Source organism: Hoplias malabaricus, unplaced genomic scaffold, assembly GCF_029633855.1.
Source record: "Hoplias malabaricus isolate fHopMal1 unplaced genomic scaffold, fHopMal1.hap1 scaffold_374, whole genome shotgun sequence".
In the NCBI taxonomy this organism is placed as follows: Eukaryota; Metazoa; Chordata; class Actinopteri; order Characiformes; family Erythrinidae; genus Hoplias; species Hoplias malabaricus.
The window spans coordinates 1-15,000 of NW_027100767.1; the positions used below are offsets into that span (position 1 = coordinate 1).

At 46.5% G+C, this 15,000-nt stretch overlaps 2 protein-coding genes across 2 annotated transcripts in view; one reads left to right on the plus strand and one right to left on the minus strand.

The window, feature by feature from the left end:
* The first annotated feature begins 793 nt into the window (after window positions 1-793).
* On the plus strand, window positions 794-12,882 carry LOC136680177 (ADAMTS-like protein 3). Its single transcript, XM_066658545.1, has 10 exons — window positions 794-984; window positions 1,706-1,834; window positions 5,186-5,368; window positions 5,451-5,558; window positions 5,988-6,188; window positions 6,644-6,827; window positions 9,445-9,649; window positions 9,800-9,906; window positions 10,257-10,471; window positions 11,171-12,882. The coding sequence occupies exons 1-10, from the start codon at window positions 945-947 to the stop codon at window positions 11,281-11,283; spliced, it is 1,485 nt and encodes a 494-aa protein (XP_066514642.1). The 5' UTR covers window positions 794-944; the 3' UTR covers window positions 11,284-12,882.
* A 1,727-nt stretch (window positions 12,883-14,609) lies between these two features.
* Window positions 14,610-15,000, minus strand: part of LOC136680176 (stabilizer of axonemal microtubules 2-like) — a 3,992-nt gene continuing 3,601 nt past the window's right edge. The window contains exon 4 of the mRNA XM_066658544.1: window positions 14,610-15,000. This exon is cut by the window's right edge and continues 819 nt beyond it. The gene's annotated coding sequence lies outside the window, so the exon portion shown is untranslated.

The window sequence follows — 15,000 nt, forward strand, 5'->3', positions numbered from 1 at the left end:
GGACCGTGTCTGTGTGGGGACCGTGTCGGTGTGGGGATCGTGTCTGTGTGTGGGGACCGTGTCTGTGTGGGGACCGTGTCTGTGTGGGGACCGTGTCTGTGTGTGGGGACCGTGTCTGTGTGGGGACCGTGTCTGTGTGGGGACCGTGTCTGTGTGTGGGGTACGTGTCTGTGTGGGGATCGTGTCTGTGTGGGGACCTTGTCTGTGTGTGGGGACAGTGTCTGTGTGGGGACAGTGTCTGTGTGGGGACTGTGTCGATGTGGGGACCGTGTCTTGTTTGCGTCATGAAGGAGAATGTGCTGTAGATGGTTATATACAGCACCTTTTAGAGCAGGGTTCTATACGGCACCAGAAACGGTTCCTCAGTTGTAGCTCTGTTGTAAAAATCTTGAAATAGTAACAATACAACTCTAAATAAAGTGCTGTATAGAACTAACTTCAGCACATTCTCCATCTGAAGAACCCCTTCACAATGTAAAGAATGAAAAAGGTTCTTCAAGTGTTCAGGGTTCTACATAGAACCATTTTCTTCACTGAAGAACCCTTGTAGAACCACCATGTTTGTGTGTACTTTAAAAATGACTGACACAAACATGGTGTAACTCTGTTGGAAAACTGTGATGGAGCTTGGTGTGTATGTCCTTATTCCTGGAGTGTGTGTGGGTACTGGGACAGACCTGTGTGTGTGTGTGTGTGTGTGTGTGTGAGATGCTCCTGTTTCATCACTGGCTCCAGTACTGAAGTGCTCTGCTGTCGTATTATTTCTCGGTCCTCTTGTGGAAGTGATAATTGATCTGGAAGTGATAATTGGAATTAGAAACTGATTCTGCTGCCGATTGGTCCTCTCTTCACCCAGGGCATCATGGGACAGCTCAGGAGGGCTGCACATCACTAACCCTGGCGCCGGAGACACAGGAGTTTACAGGTGCACTGCCACAAACGACATGGGAACAGACTCGGAAACCACACGAGTGCTGTTGGCCCGTGAGTTACACACTCAGCTCAGCTCCACTCTACATTAGTCTTTAATTCATACTCACACACTCACTCAATCACTCACCCATTCACTCACACACTCACTCAATCACTCACCCATTCACTCACACACTCACTCAATTACTCACACACTCACCCAGTCACTCACACACTCACACAGTCACTCACACACCTACCTATTCACTCACACACTCACCCAGTCACTCACACAGTCACTCACACACCTACCTATTCACTCACCCACTCACCTATTCACTCACACAGTCACTCACACACCTACCTATTCACTCACACACTCACCCAGTCACTCACACACCTACCTATTCACTCACACACCTACCTATTCACTCACACACTCACCCAGTCACTCACACACCTACCTATTCACTCACACACCTACTTATTCACTCACACACTCAACCAGTCACTCACACAGTCACTCACACACCTACCTATTCACTCACACACTCACTCAATTACTCACACACTCACCCATTCACTTACACACTCACCCAGTCACTCGCACACTCACCCAGTCACTCACACACTCACCCAGTCACTCGCACACTCACCCAGTCACTCACACTCACCCAGTCACTCACACACTCACCCAGTCACTCACACACTCACCCAGTCACTCACACACTCACCCAGTCACTCCCACACTCACATCATCGTTTTCTAACGTTCTGATGTGTGTTTTTATCAGAGCCTCCTGCCGTCAGGGCCTCGTCGAGGAACATCTCTGACCCCCGCAGTGCCAGCCTGAGGACACCAGTAGGGGGCAGAGTTACTGTCCGATTAGGAGCCAACCTCACGCTGGACTGTCCAGTAACAGGTCAGTGAGGATCTCTGCTTACAAAACACACACACACACACACACACACACACACACTGGATACAACGAGAATCCGACAGGGGTCATAAAGATCTGTGGGTGGTCCTCGGACAGGAGACAGTAGACACATGAGGTAAAGTAGTCACAAGGCCATTGGGTGTGTCTTATTCCTAGTGAGCTGCCTTACTGCCGCTTTACAGGACCCTACACTGTACCCCACCGCGCACCGCCCCAGAAACGTCCCCGTGACTGTGAGACGTCTGCTGAAGCCTGGACGTCCAGGAATGTGAACTCCTCCCCTCCACAGACTGCAGAAGACGGCGTATTTAAGGCGAGAGATTCTTCAGACATTCAAAGGAACAAGGAGCGGGACCCTGGAGGGAAAAGTGTCCTGCCTCCACATGCACCCTACTCCCTACATAGTGCACTTCACAGATTATAAACTAATACTACTGCACCACTACACTGTGCACTACAGAGTGTAGAGGAAGGTATCTGTGACACACAACTGTAGACACTCACAACGACACAGGGCTCCTTCGCAGGCCACGGCTCAGACTCCGCTTTGAATCAACACAGAAACTTAAAGCAGCCCTTTGAACAAACACAGGGGTTTTCAAAGAAGTGGGGAGTGTGGACAGATAATAAAACCCTTGCATTTTTGTCCTCATTCGGGTTCAAAAGGGCTTTCAAAATTTCTCTTTAAAAAAAAAAAAAAAATAAAACAACTATTGTTTAAATCAACTTCTCTTCTCTGCTGTTGCTCAACACAGAGTTACTGCAATAACCCACAACAGTGCCGTTCCCCATGAGCGGCCAAGCGCTCAGTTTACAGCAGCCTGGTGCCAAAGTGGTGGTTTTTCTTTGGTGGGACAAAAAGGAGAAGAAAAAAAAAACCCTGGTCTACATTCCAGTGTTACTTTTCTTCAGTCGGTCCAAACCCAGCAGCGTCCTGCTTCCCCCCGTCACACACTGTACACACGCCGTGGGGGGGGTCGTTAGAGCGGGACGGGTTCGTGTGAGGGTCCCTCTCCGTTAGCGTCCGTCCACAGGTGAAGGACTGGGACGAGTGTAAAATCCACACACTCTCTTTTCTTACGGCCTTCCACCGTTCCTCGTCATTAACCAGCGCTAATCTACTGTAGCGCCTGCTGTTTGACTGAACAGTGATGTTTTGTTTGGACGAATCATGTGACTGCGCTTGTTGTTGTGAGTGTTTACAGTGTTGGAGGCTCAGGTGAGGGTTTACGAGGCTTAACTCTTCATTTAGAGCTTTCTCTGTTAGCATTCTTTGTTATTAACGTGTAATTATATCATTAAATACGTAATCAGTTCTTTTACCGTTAACTTAAGGAGGTTATTAATGTGTAATTACGTAGTTACATGTTTTTTTAGTCTTTGTTCATTGTGTTTGGGTTCATTTATATAAGGTCTAAATCTTGCTGCACTACTACAGTGTAATTACACAGTTGTTACGTAATTAATTACCGTAGTCGTTGTTGTTTGTCGTCATTTAACCCCTTACGAACCCTACAGGTGTTACTGTGAATTGGCAATGCAAATTACATAGTCACATATGAGGTTGTTACCTAGTTATTACATTCCAGTTGATATACGTTTGAACTTGACCGGTTCGTATCTGCGCTTGTGGAAATATAGACAGCTTGCCAAATAAACCCCTCACAAAAGTAACATTTTCAATGAATGACCTTAGCCTCAGGGCTGGACCTGATCTGAGGTCAGTGCTCAGTTTGTGCTTTGAGCGAAGGGCACCTGTTGTCGCAGTGATGTCGACCTGAAGCACGGAGCACCGCTCCCTGTTTTCATCAGTCCCTCCTTCTCTGAAGTGAAGTGAGAGTGTGAGGGAGGGATGAAAGAGAGCGAAAGAGAGTGACCGGGCAGTAGATGTTTCAGACGGATGTTCTCCAGCGGTTAAAGAGAAATCATTGCTGTGTTCAGTTGTGAAGTTACTCTTTTCCCCGGGGGGCAGTGGAGATGTAGAAGATGTCACAAAAGCACCTCCTTGTGGTAAGAGATGGAAGCTCTGGTTTTAATGGCACTGAACTGAGCTGGTGTAGGGCTTAATGAGCACACTGAACTGTGTGTGTGTGTGTGTGTGAGAGTGTTTCACCTGTTTGGAAAAGTGTGCCTGTCTCTCGACCCTGGCTTCAGCTCCAAAAAGTCTGCCCACGTCTCCCCCTCCTCTCCAGGCCCGTATCCACTGCTGCTCAGCAATATGTCAGTCCTAATGTCTCCCTGCTGTAAAATAGTAGCCCATAAAGCTCTGACTGCTGGCCATGTGCTCCTCATTACGGCGGACCGGGGCGTCCCTGGGGAGCCGGCTGGAGCGAGGCAATTTGCATTCATTACACCCATTTGTAGCAGTAATTTGTGGCCGGGCTCTCGCTCCTCGGGCTCTCGCTGTGGGCCCCACCATCATTTTCCACATCTTCTTAACGACAATGAGCTTGAAGCTGAAGAGGAAAGTCTGCGCTGATCTGAAATCAGTTTGTTCTCATGTCGTCCACACCTCAGGCTCCAAACCCAGTTCAGTCCGGTCCTGTTTGATTCAGTTCAGTTCAGTGAATCGGTTTGACTTTGATTTGGTGTACTTTAATCTGATTCTTTTTTTGATTCAGATTAATTGAGTTTGACTGATTTTAAAGATGTTGTTTGATTCCATTTGAATCGTCCCTGTTTGATTCAGTTCAGTTTGATTCAGTTCAGTGACTTGGTTTGACTCTGATTCTGTGTACTTTAATTTGATTCTTTTTGATTCAGATTAATTGAGTTTGACTGATTTTAAAGATGGTGTTTGATTCCATTTGAATCGTCCCTGTTTGATTCAGTTCAGTTTGATTCAGTTCAGTGACTTGGTTTGACTCTGATTCTGTGTACTTTAATTTGATTCTTTTTGATTCAGATTAATTGAGTTTGACTGATTTTAAAGATGGTGTTTGATTCCATTTGAATCGTCCCTGTTTGATTCAGTTCAGTTTGATTCAGTTCAGTGACTTGGTTTGACTCTGATTCTGTGTACTTTAATTTGATTCTTTTTGATTCAGATTAATTGAGTTTGACTGATTTTAAAGATGTTGTTTGATTCCATTTGAATCGTCCCTGTTTGATTCAGTTTGATTCATGTTCGTTCAGTTTGGTTTAGTTTAATTAAGACTAGTTTCTTTCCATTTAATTCAGTTTGATTCAGTTTGATTCACTTTGTTTTTATTGGATACGTCTGGCTTTAATTTGATTCAGTTGATTCAGTTTGATTTCGTTTGGGACTGAATCACTGTGAGGTTTTACAGCGCTGTGATTGGCTGAGAGTGATGTGTCTGCTGTGTGATGCAGGTGTTCCTCAGCCGTTGGTGACCTGGCACCGTTTGGAGGGCTCCCTGAGCTGGAACAGCGTTCCCCTCCAGAATGGATCCCTGCTGCTGCAGAACCTCTCGCTGCAGGATGATGGCACTTACACCTGCGTAGCAGCAAATCCTCTCGGGAAGGCAGCGTCCTCCAGCCTCGTCCACGTGACCGGTGAGTTTCAGAGCGTCCAGAAATAACAGCCGCATCAGCGTGTGGTTACATCCTGACTCTCAATCGAATCCTTACCTTCCAGCACTAGGGGCATCGTCTGGGCACCAGGAGATGGGCAGGAAGCGAGTGGTGATGGCGTCTCGGATCGGGACAGTCATCAGCATCACGCCGGGGGACGTCCTCAGAATCGGTAAAGTACACTTTTAGTCATCAACACTAATGTCTCGGTCAGTGTTCTCCCCCTGTGTAAACAGCCCTGTTCAGAACGCCCGCTTTCAGCACCTGTTCCTTTAAATGATAATGAGCCGCTCGCTGTTCACCCCGACCCCGAGCGCACAGCAGTGAGGAGCGAGGAGCAGAAGCTCTGGTTTTTAGCCGTTTTCGCTCTGTTCTCTTTCTTCTCCGTTTTTACTCAGTGCTCTTATTTCTCCGCGCTCGTTGTGTCTGTTTTACTGAGTTTAACCTCGTCTTTAAACCCAGGTCCAGCGCTGTGACTTGGACGAGGAGCGCTTGACATCAGAAGCGGAGCAGAATCAGAACAGCTCTAGCTGTAGTGAAGTGTTGTTTTATGAAGGTTTCTGACCTGATGGTGACCTCAGTGTCCTCGTTGTCCCCCCAGGCTGTCCAGTTGTTCCCAGTCACAGGAGACCAGTTAAATGGACCTTTCAGAACCACACCCTGGAGCAGGCGGCAGGGCTTCAGTACAACGGCCGTGTCCTGGAGATAAACACACGGAGCGAGGGGTTTGAAGGACGATACGGCTGCCAAACACACACCAACAACCAGCTCATCTCCGCCTGGATACAGGTTCACTCACAAGGTCAGTGTGTGTGTGTGTGTGTGTGTGTGTGTGTGCGCGCGCGCGCGTGTGTGTGCGTGCATGTGTGTGAGTGTGCGTGCGTGCGTGTGTGTGCGCGTGCGTGCGTGTGTGTGTGCGTGCATGTTTGTGTGTGTGTGTATGCGTGCGTGCGTGCGTGTGTGTGTGTGTATGCGTGTGTGCGTGCGTGTGTGTGTGTGTGTGTGTATGCGTGCGTGCGTGCGTGTGTGTGTGCGTGCGTGCGTGTGTGTGTGTGCGTGTGTGTGCGTGTGTGTGTGTGTGTGTGTGTGTGTGTGCGTGCGTGTGTGTGTGTGTGTGTGTGTGTGTGTTTAAAGACCTGGCCAAAAGTCGGTTGCTCTCTCTTATTCTGTGTTTCTGCAACTGTGTCCAACTGTGTAAAAACACTGACTCTGTGTGTGTGTGTGTGTGTGTGTGTGTGTGTGTGTGTGTGTGTGTAGAGTTTGAGTGGCGCTTCAGTGAGTGGAGTGTGTGCAGCGCGAGCTGTGGGAACCGAGGGTCTCAGGTCCGAAAGGCTCAGTGTGTGGATGCAGACGGTCAGGAAACAAACCCGGCGTACTGCCAGAACCGACCCAAACCAGTGACCAAACCTCGGCCTTGCAACGTCCAGAACTGTCCACCGAGGTAAGCCCCACACTGACCACAGTAAACACTGCAGGTTCATACTTCAGTTATTACCCTCCACAATGCACCGCTCATAGTTTGGAATCAGATCTTTAATAAAGGTTCAGTGAAAACAGCTCATACATAATTCACACTGGTGCCATGTCCTTTGACGTCCACTTTCGGTCTTTAATAAGCTCCATCATCTGATCTGGATTCAGAGAACACCGTAATAAATCCAGCGCAAAAGTCAAAGCAGTGAAACTCCCGGGACTCCGAGCCTAGCCGCCGATTCCTGTTAAAAATCCCATCTGTCAAACCCTTCTGACATCAGCGTTTCCACACGGGACGGTCAGACACTTCAGCAGGACGTGACTCGGTCCAGCAGAGCTCAGCGGCACACACACGAGCCCCTATCTTCACGTCAGAGCTCCTCTGTGTCACGGCTACGAAGTCAGAACAAACAGACCAGCCTTAAAGGAGCAGTCAGGGAATGAACCGGTTTAGGCTTTGTTTAGTGGGTCCTGCTCTAGGGTCAGCCGTGCTGAAGAATCTCTAACACGGCCAAGCCACTAGAGGTCAGTGTAGAGGCTGTTTTATGACGTAAACAAGAGTCAGGCAGAAAAATGGTCGATTGCACCTTTAACAGCTGTATTTGTGATGTCATAACTGTAGCTCTGGACCAGAGTCCTTAACATGGAATAATGAACCTTTAAAACAGCAAAGCAGCAGGTGTGTGTGTGTGTGTGTGTGTGTGTGTGTGTAATAGATGGATCTATTGCCAAAAACACCACCTGATTATTAGCGTGCAGAGCTCAGTATGAATCACACACTGCTGGGAAAACACTTAACTTAAGCTCCAGGACGTTTGAGTGGAATCCTCTCACAAAGTTGGGCTTTCTTTCTGGTCGAGCTGTTTCACTCTCCTCAGCTGTCGTCCTGCCTCTCAGTAAACACTCAGAATACTCAAACAAACTAATATTCTCTGTGCTCCAGAGTCTCTCTGTAATATTATCTGGCTCCAGAGACTCTCTGTAATATTCTCTGTGCTCCAGAGACTCTCTGTAATATTCTCTGTGCTCCAGAGACTCTCTGTAATATTCTCTATGCTCCAGAGACTCTCTGTAATATTCTCTGTGCTCCAGAGACTCTCTGTAATATTCTCTGTGCTCCAGAGACTCTCTGTAATATTCTCTATGCTCCAGAGTCTCTCTGTAATATTCTCTGTGCTCCAGAGTCTCTCTGTAATATTCTCTGTGCTCCAGAGACTCTCTGTAATATTCTCTGTGCTCCAGAGACTCTCTGTAATATTCTCTGTGCTCCAGAGACTCTCTGTAATATTCTCTGTGTTCCAGAGTCTCTCTGTAATATTCTCTGTGCTCCAGAGACTCTCTGTAATATTCTCTGTGCTCCAGAGACTCTTTGTAATATTCTCTGTGCTCCAGAGTCTCTCTGTAATATTCTCTGTGCTCCAGAGTCTCTCTGTAATATTATCTGGCTCCAGAGACTCTCTGTGATATTCTCTGTGCTCCAGAGTCTCTCTGTAATATTCTCTCTGCTCCAGAGACTCTCTGTAATATTCTCTGGCTCCAGAGACTCTCTGTAATATTCTCTGTGCTCCAGAGACTCTCTGTAATATTCTCTGTGCTCCAGAGTCTCTCTGTAATATTCTCTGTGCTCCAGAGACTCTCTGTAATATTCTCTGTGCTCCAGAGACTCTCTGTAATATTCTCTATGCTCCAGAGTCTCTCTGTAATATTCTCTGTGCTCCAGAGACTCTCTGTAATATTCTCTATGCTCCAGAGTCTCTCTGTAATATTCTCTGTGCTCCAGAGTCTCTCTGTAATATTCTCTGTGCTCCAGAGACTCTCTGTAATATTCTCTGTGCTCCAGAGACTCTCTGTAATATTCTTTGTGCTCCAGAGACTCTCCGTAATATTCTCGGTGCTCCAGAGTCTCTCTGTAATATTCTCTGTGCTCCAGAGACTCTCTGTAATATTCTCTGTGCTCCAGAGACTCTCTGTAATATTCTCTGGCTCCAGAGACTCTCTGTAATATTCTCTGTGCTCCAGAGACTCTCTGTAATATTCTCTGTGCTCCAGAGACTCTCTGTAATATTCTCTGGCTCCAGAGTCTCTCTGTAATATTCTCTGTGCTCCAGAGACTCTCTGTAATATTCTCTGTGCTCCAGAGACTCTCTGTAATATTCTCTGGCTCCAGAGACTCTCTGTAATATTCTCTGTGCTCCAGAGACTCTCTGTAATATTCTCTGTGCTCCAGAGTCTCTCTGTAATATTCTCTGTGCTCCAGAGTCTCTCTGTAATATTCTCTGTGCTCCAGAGTCTCTCTGTAACATTCTCTGTGCTCCAGAGTCTCTCTGTAATATTCTCTGGCTCCAGAGACTCTCTGTAATATTCTCTGTGCTCCAGAGACTCTCTGTAATATTCTCTGTGCTCCAGAGTCTCTCTGTAATATTCTCTGCGCTCCAGAGTCTCTCTGTAATATTTTTTGTGCTCCAGGGTCTTTATGATCATGCTTTGAAGCCTAATGTGGTCGTACGATGTGTATTTGAACCTGAGCTCCTAGTCTGAGTGTGTAAACCGTGTGTAAACTGTGTGTAAATGTGATGTTTCTTCAGCTGGGCATCCACTGTTTGGTCAAGGTGCTCATCGTGGTGTGGCGGGGGTGTGCGGCAGCGGCAGGTGTGGTGTCAGCGTGTTGAGGCCAGCGGTACAGTGAGGGTCCGACCCAGTGAGGAGTGTGGGGGAAGCTCTCGGCCGGAGGAGAGAGAGGAGTGTGTGTCTGAGACCTGCGCTGAGTGGGTGACGGGATCATGGGGACAGGTAAACTCACTGACCACAACTGACCTGAGCCAAGACTATGATAGACTTCATCTGTGAACACTGTTCACAACAATTACCCCACAGTGTGACGCTCACCCTCTTTTTTTGTTTTCATTGTTTGTTTGTTTGTGTGATGTGTGTGTTCTTCAGTGTTCTGGCCGCTGTCTCGGTCCAGCAGTGTCCACTCAGAGACGAACGGTGTTCTGCAGAAATCTGAACGCGTCCAACTCTAACCCCAACTGTGACATCAAACAGAGGTGTTTAAGACACACACACAAACACACACACACACACACACACACACACACACACACATAAACACACACACACACAAAAACATAAACACACACACAAACACACACAAACATAAACACACACACAAACACACACACACACGCGCACACACAATTAAACATAAACACACACACACAAATATAAACACAAACATAAACAAACACACACTCAAAAAATAAAGAAACACACTCACATACAAGCAAACACACCCACAAATACACATTCACACACAAAACACACACAAACATAAACATATACACCCACGCAGACACACACACACACACACACGTCTAAATCCCCCTGTCCTCCTCAGGCCGTCCTCAGTGAGAAACTGCACGTCTGAGATGTGCGATGTCCACTGGCGTGTGTTGCCATGGCGACGCTGCACGGCGTCCTGCGGCAGCGGCTTCCAGTCGCGCAAAGTGGAGTGCATCCACCGCGACAACAACAAGACCCTCCCCGACCTGCACTGCGCCTGGCAACCGCGCCCCGTCACCTGGCAACACTGCAACATCACTTCCTGCGGCGGTGAGTACCCCACCCTCACCGTAACCGCCCCCCTCCCGCCTTCATCTGTAACCTGTAAACCTCCAGAGACCTGTTCTGCAGAAATACCCAGAGGGAGAGGGCCCCGTCGTCCACTGTCCCACAGCTCAGCGCTGGGGGGCTTTAACATCGCTAACTCACACTTAGGCTCATGGGCAGCGTCTCATTTCAGCCACGTCTCTGATTATTAGTAGTAGTAGGAGTAGTAGTACGTTACATATGCTCAGTTACAGCTCCAGTGCTTCCTCCAGCTCTCACTCTCTGTGCTGTGCCAGTGTGGTCCAGTAAAGAGAGTCTGTCTCATCCTGAGCATTTTTGCGGCCTCCTTTAGTTTCAGTGAAGTGTTGTTCACGCCTCTGTGCTCCTCCAGAGTGACGGAGCGCTCAGTAAAACCTCCCGAGGCCTCGTGAAGTGGTTAAAGCTGATGCATTATCCATCCGTCTGTAGATTTCTGAAGAAGATCTCATTGTGAAGCTCTGGCAGAGACCTGCTCACATCACAGCCGCCCTTCTCTTTACATTTCACCGTTTAAGAGCGAGAGAAACTCCACTCTTATTTCTCAAGGGCATCTGCGATTGCTCGAGTTTACTGTAGATATTTATACGAGGTTAAAACCACTGACAGGTGAAGGGTTTCGCCGGCACTGTGTTGAACTGTGTTGTTGTTGTTGTTGTGTTGTAGGTGAGTGTAAGGACACGACGCATTACTGCGAAGTGGTGAAGAGACTGAAGCTGTGCCCGGTCGAGCCGTACACACAGCGCTGCTGCCAGTCCTGCTCACACAGCGCCTCCTAGGGGTCAGTACAAGTGGCTCATTCGTTTCCTTAGAGATGACCCCCAGCCGAACACTGCATCTCTCTCTAGTCCCAGCATCCTGTTCCTCTACGGACACATGGAATAATCCCTGGGTGGACGTTGGTGAATGAGCGAGGAAATCCACCTGAAGAAAAACATACAGATATTTGGTTAATCACAACTGTAACTTTGAGACAGTGTCTCGTAATAATGACGTAAAAATCTCATAATTATGACTTAATCCCATAAACACGACTCTCTTATAATAATGACCTATTATTTCAAAACTCTGAGCTACTGTCTCACAATAACGATTAATCTCGTAACTTCGAAGGAATATTTCTGAGATACTGAGTCATTACCAGTTCTGAGATACTGAGTCATATTTATGAGATATTCAGTTCTAGCGCCCGCCCCGAAGGCAGTGGCAGGGCTCGGTGTGGTACAGACTGAGGCAGGGTCTCCCCTCTGTTTTTCCGCCCCAGGGACTTGCTTCACCTTAGGTACGATTAATTACGAGAAACAACGTCATCAGTGAAGAAACATTAGGTTATAATCATTAGATGCCCCTGCCCCATCCAGACGAATATGAAAATGGCTGTATTATCACACCAGTCCAGTAGGGGGCCGTAGTACCTCGTACAGAGAGACATCAAAATGCACTATGCAGGTCATGAAGCTACGGAATCTAGATCTGAACAGCGCATTATTCTATATTTCTAATAACTGGAGAACCTCGGTTTCAAACACAGTTTTTATGTGGATGGGGGATAAAACATTCAGATCTGGGTGGTTTTTCATTGTTCATATCAATGTTATTATAATCGTATCGACCCAAATTAAGAAATATATCATGATACAAATTTTGACCGTATCGTCCAGCCCTAATATAAACATCTAAATTATGACCACCTCAAGTTTCTATAAGCACTGTCCATTCCCTCAGCTTCATTGACCACTGACCACACAGGAGCACTTTGGAGTTCTGCGATTACAGACTGTAGTCCCTCTGTTGCTCTGCATACTTTGTTACTCCCCTTTCACCCTGTTCTTCAACGGCCAGGACCCCCACAGGACCCCCACAGGACCCCACAAGACTATGTATATATCGTTTTTCTTTTTTTGACTGGTGGAAACGTGCTTAAGCAGGTGTGCTATGGACTAAGGAGGATTGTACCTTGGGTAAACTGCAGTGGATGTTGCTTTGACCGTTCAGTTCATCACTGACGTTCCTCCGTATCTCGGCTGTGATTGGCTGTTTCCAGTCGACCCTGTTCATTCACAGCATCCTGTCGGTGTTAATTTATGAGGAAAATGTAAATGTTTGTAGCTTTTCTGGTTGAAGGAATACTGAAGAGAGCGCAGCTGAATGTGAACACAGCGCTCCGACACATTGAACCCCATCAGTTACACGCTCCATCAAACCTAAAGACCGCCTGGCTTTGTTTTCTGACATTATTGCTGCATAAATATTATATTAAAGGAATATTCCTGTCCTTTTTGGACCAACTCTTTATCAGCTGTGTGTGCACTAGAGTCATAAACCGCACACAGTGGCCGCCGCACTTTTCTCTGAACTTAGAAAAGAAACAAAAGCATATTCACTCAAAAAACATGAATTATAAAACAAAGGGCAGGTGCTAAAGCTAGCTGTTTGCTAGCATTTGAAGCATGTGAAATGTAGCTAATGTTCTCTAAAAGCCTCCAGAGGCTACAGAGGAAAGCTATGAATTCACAAATGTAAATACAGTCAGTCGGCTGAGGCAAGTTCGGAGTCAGACTTTTGCTTCAGTAGTTTACGACCAAAGCTATGAAGCTAATGTTGCTAACAAACACTGAAATTCAATAGTCACCCAAATTATTTCTGTTAAAAAAACATCAGCCAAACAGTGTGTGGGTTTTAATAAAAGTCTCAGAGATGAGTGGAAGTGTTCGGTGTGCTCACAGACCTCCCTGAGAGCTGATCTCACATCAGTTTTAGTGCCAGTGATCATCATAAGTGTGGAGAAATCTGACCTGAGATCAGCTGTGGGGATAGCAGCAGCTCACGGTGAGACACACTGCATCATAAAACACATGAACTCTTTATTAAGACCTTTATTAAGAAATGGACACGGGTTATAATACGTTTGTCTGATGAATTTTTACAAAACCAATTCGGGCTATTTGGGTGACTATTGATTTCCAGTGATTGTTAGCAACGTTAGCTTCGCCGCTTGTTTGTTGATGAAACACAAAGCGAAATTCAGACTCCGAATGTGCCTTGGATGATCCACTGTGAACTGGAAGATAGTTTACAATCAGTTTGTTTTTACAAGTGATTCTTCTTCACGTTAAAATCATAGTCATTATACTGCCCCCTAGTGGCCTGGGATAGAGACTGAGCTGAAAACACTGGAATATTCCTTTAATGGTGTTGTACATGAAAGAGAGTGAAGGAAGCATTTGTGTTGGTTGTGATAGTTGAATTGTATTTGTGTGTGTGTGTGTGTGTGTGTGTGTGTGTTCAGCCAGCGTGGTGCATTGTAAAATATCTCTTGTAAATAATGTGTTTTTAAAGTGCAATATTGTACATTGAGTGTAAAGATTTTGGACTTTATTTTCTTACCTCGCAGTTGGGTGTGTGTTGACTCCAGATTTAAAGCCGTCACAGGATGAAGAGGTTTAGCACTTGCTGCTGTGGCTGATCCACGAGCTCTGCGTTATTGTCCTACTGTGTTTAAACGCATGCATCTCTATTACGTGTTACAGTGTTTGTCCAACCAAGTCACTACAATACAGATAATTCTGCGGCTGCCTGTGTGTACGGGATGGTGTAGGGTCCAGATGCTGGTTTGGATCAGACGTGAGAGAGGAGTGTGTTATACAACAATACACACACGTCTCTGTGTTACAGTGTAAAGAGAATAAATACAGGTTTCTGAAATTGTTCTTATTGCTTTATTTGATTATTGCTGTTATACAACATTGAATGCCTTATTTATATTGTCTCTAAGTCTGAAAATAATAATTGATTCATGCTTAATTTTGGCACAAAATGTTTCCCTTTATTTTCCATAAATTCCAGAAATTTGAAAACCCATGTACTGTCATTGTTACTCTCTCTAGTACATCTGTTGCTCTGCATACTTTGTTACCCCCCACAGAGCAGGTGTGATGTGGTGGTGGATCATTCTCAGCGCTGCAGTGACACTGACGTGGTGGTGGTGTGTTAGTGTGTGTTGTGCTGGTGTAGAGTGGATCAGACACAGCAGTGCTGCTGGAGTTTTTAAACCCCCAGAGAACAGTCCACCGACCAAAAACATCCAGCCGACAGCGTCCTGTGTCACTGATGAAGGACTAGAGGACGAGCGACACACACTGTGCAGCGACAGATGAGCTACTGTCTCTGACTCTACATCTACAAGGTGGACCAACGAGGGAGGAGTGTCTCAGAGAGTGGACACAGGGTTTAAAAACTCCAGCAGCACTGCTGTGTCTGATCCACTCTACACCAGCACCACACACACTAACACACCACCACCACCACGTCAGTGTAATTTACAATGACAGTAATCTAATAATAAGTGCCAGTGTACGAAAGTACTTCTATAATACCTTAAATACTAATAAAGTGTTAACTTTGTGGTTTCCTCACGTTCCCAATGCCAAGTCATGTTTGGAGTATAGCCCAGTGGAGTGGGTACCAGGCAGTGGAAAAGTGCCATTGGACCCCTG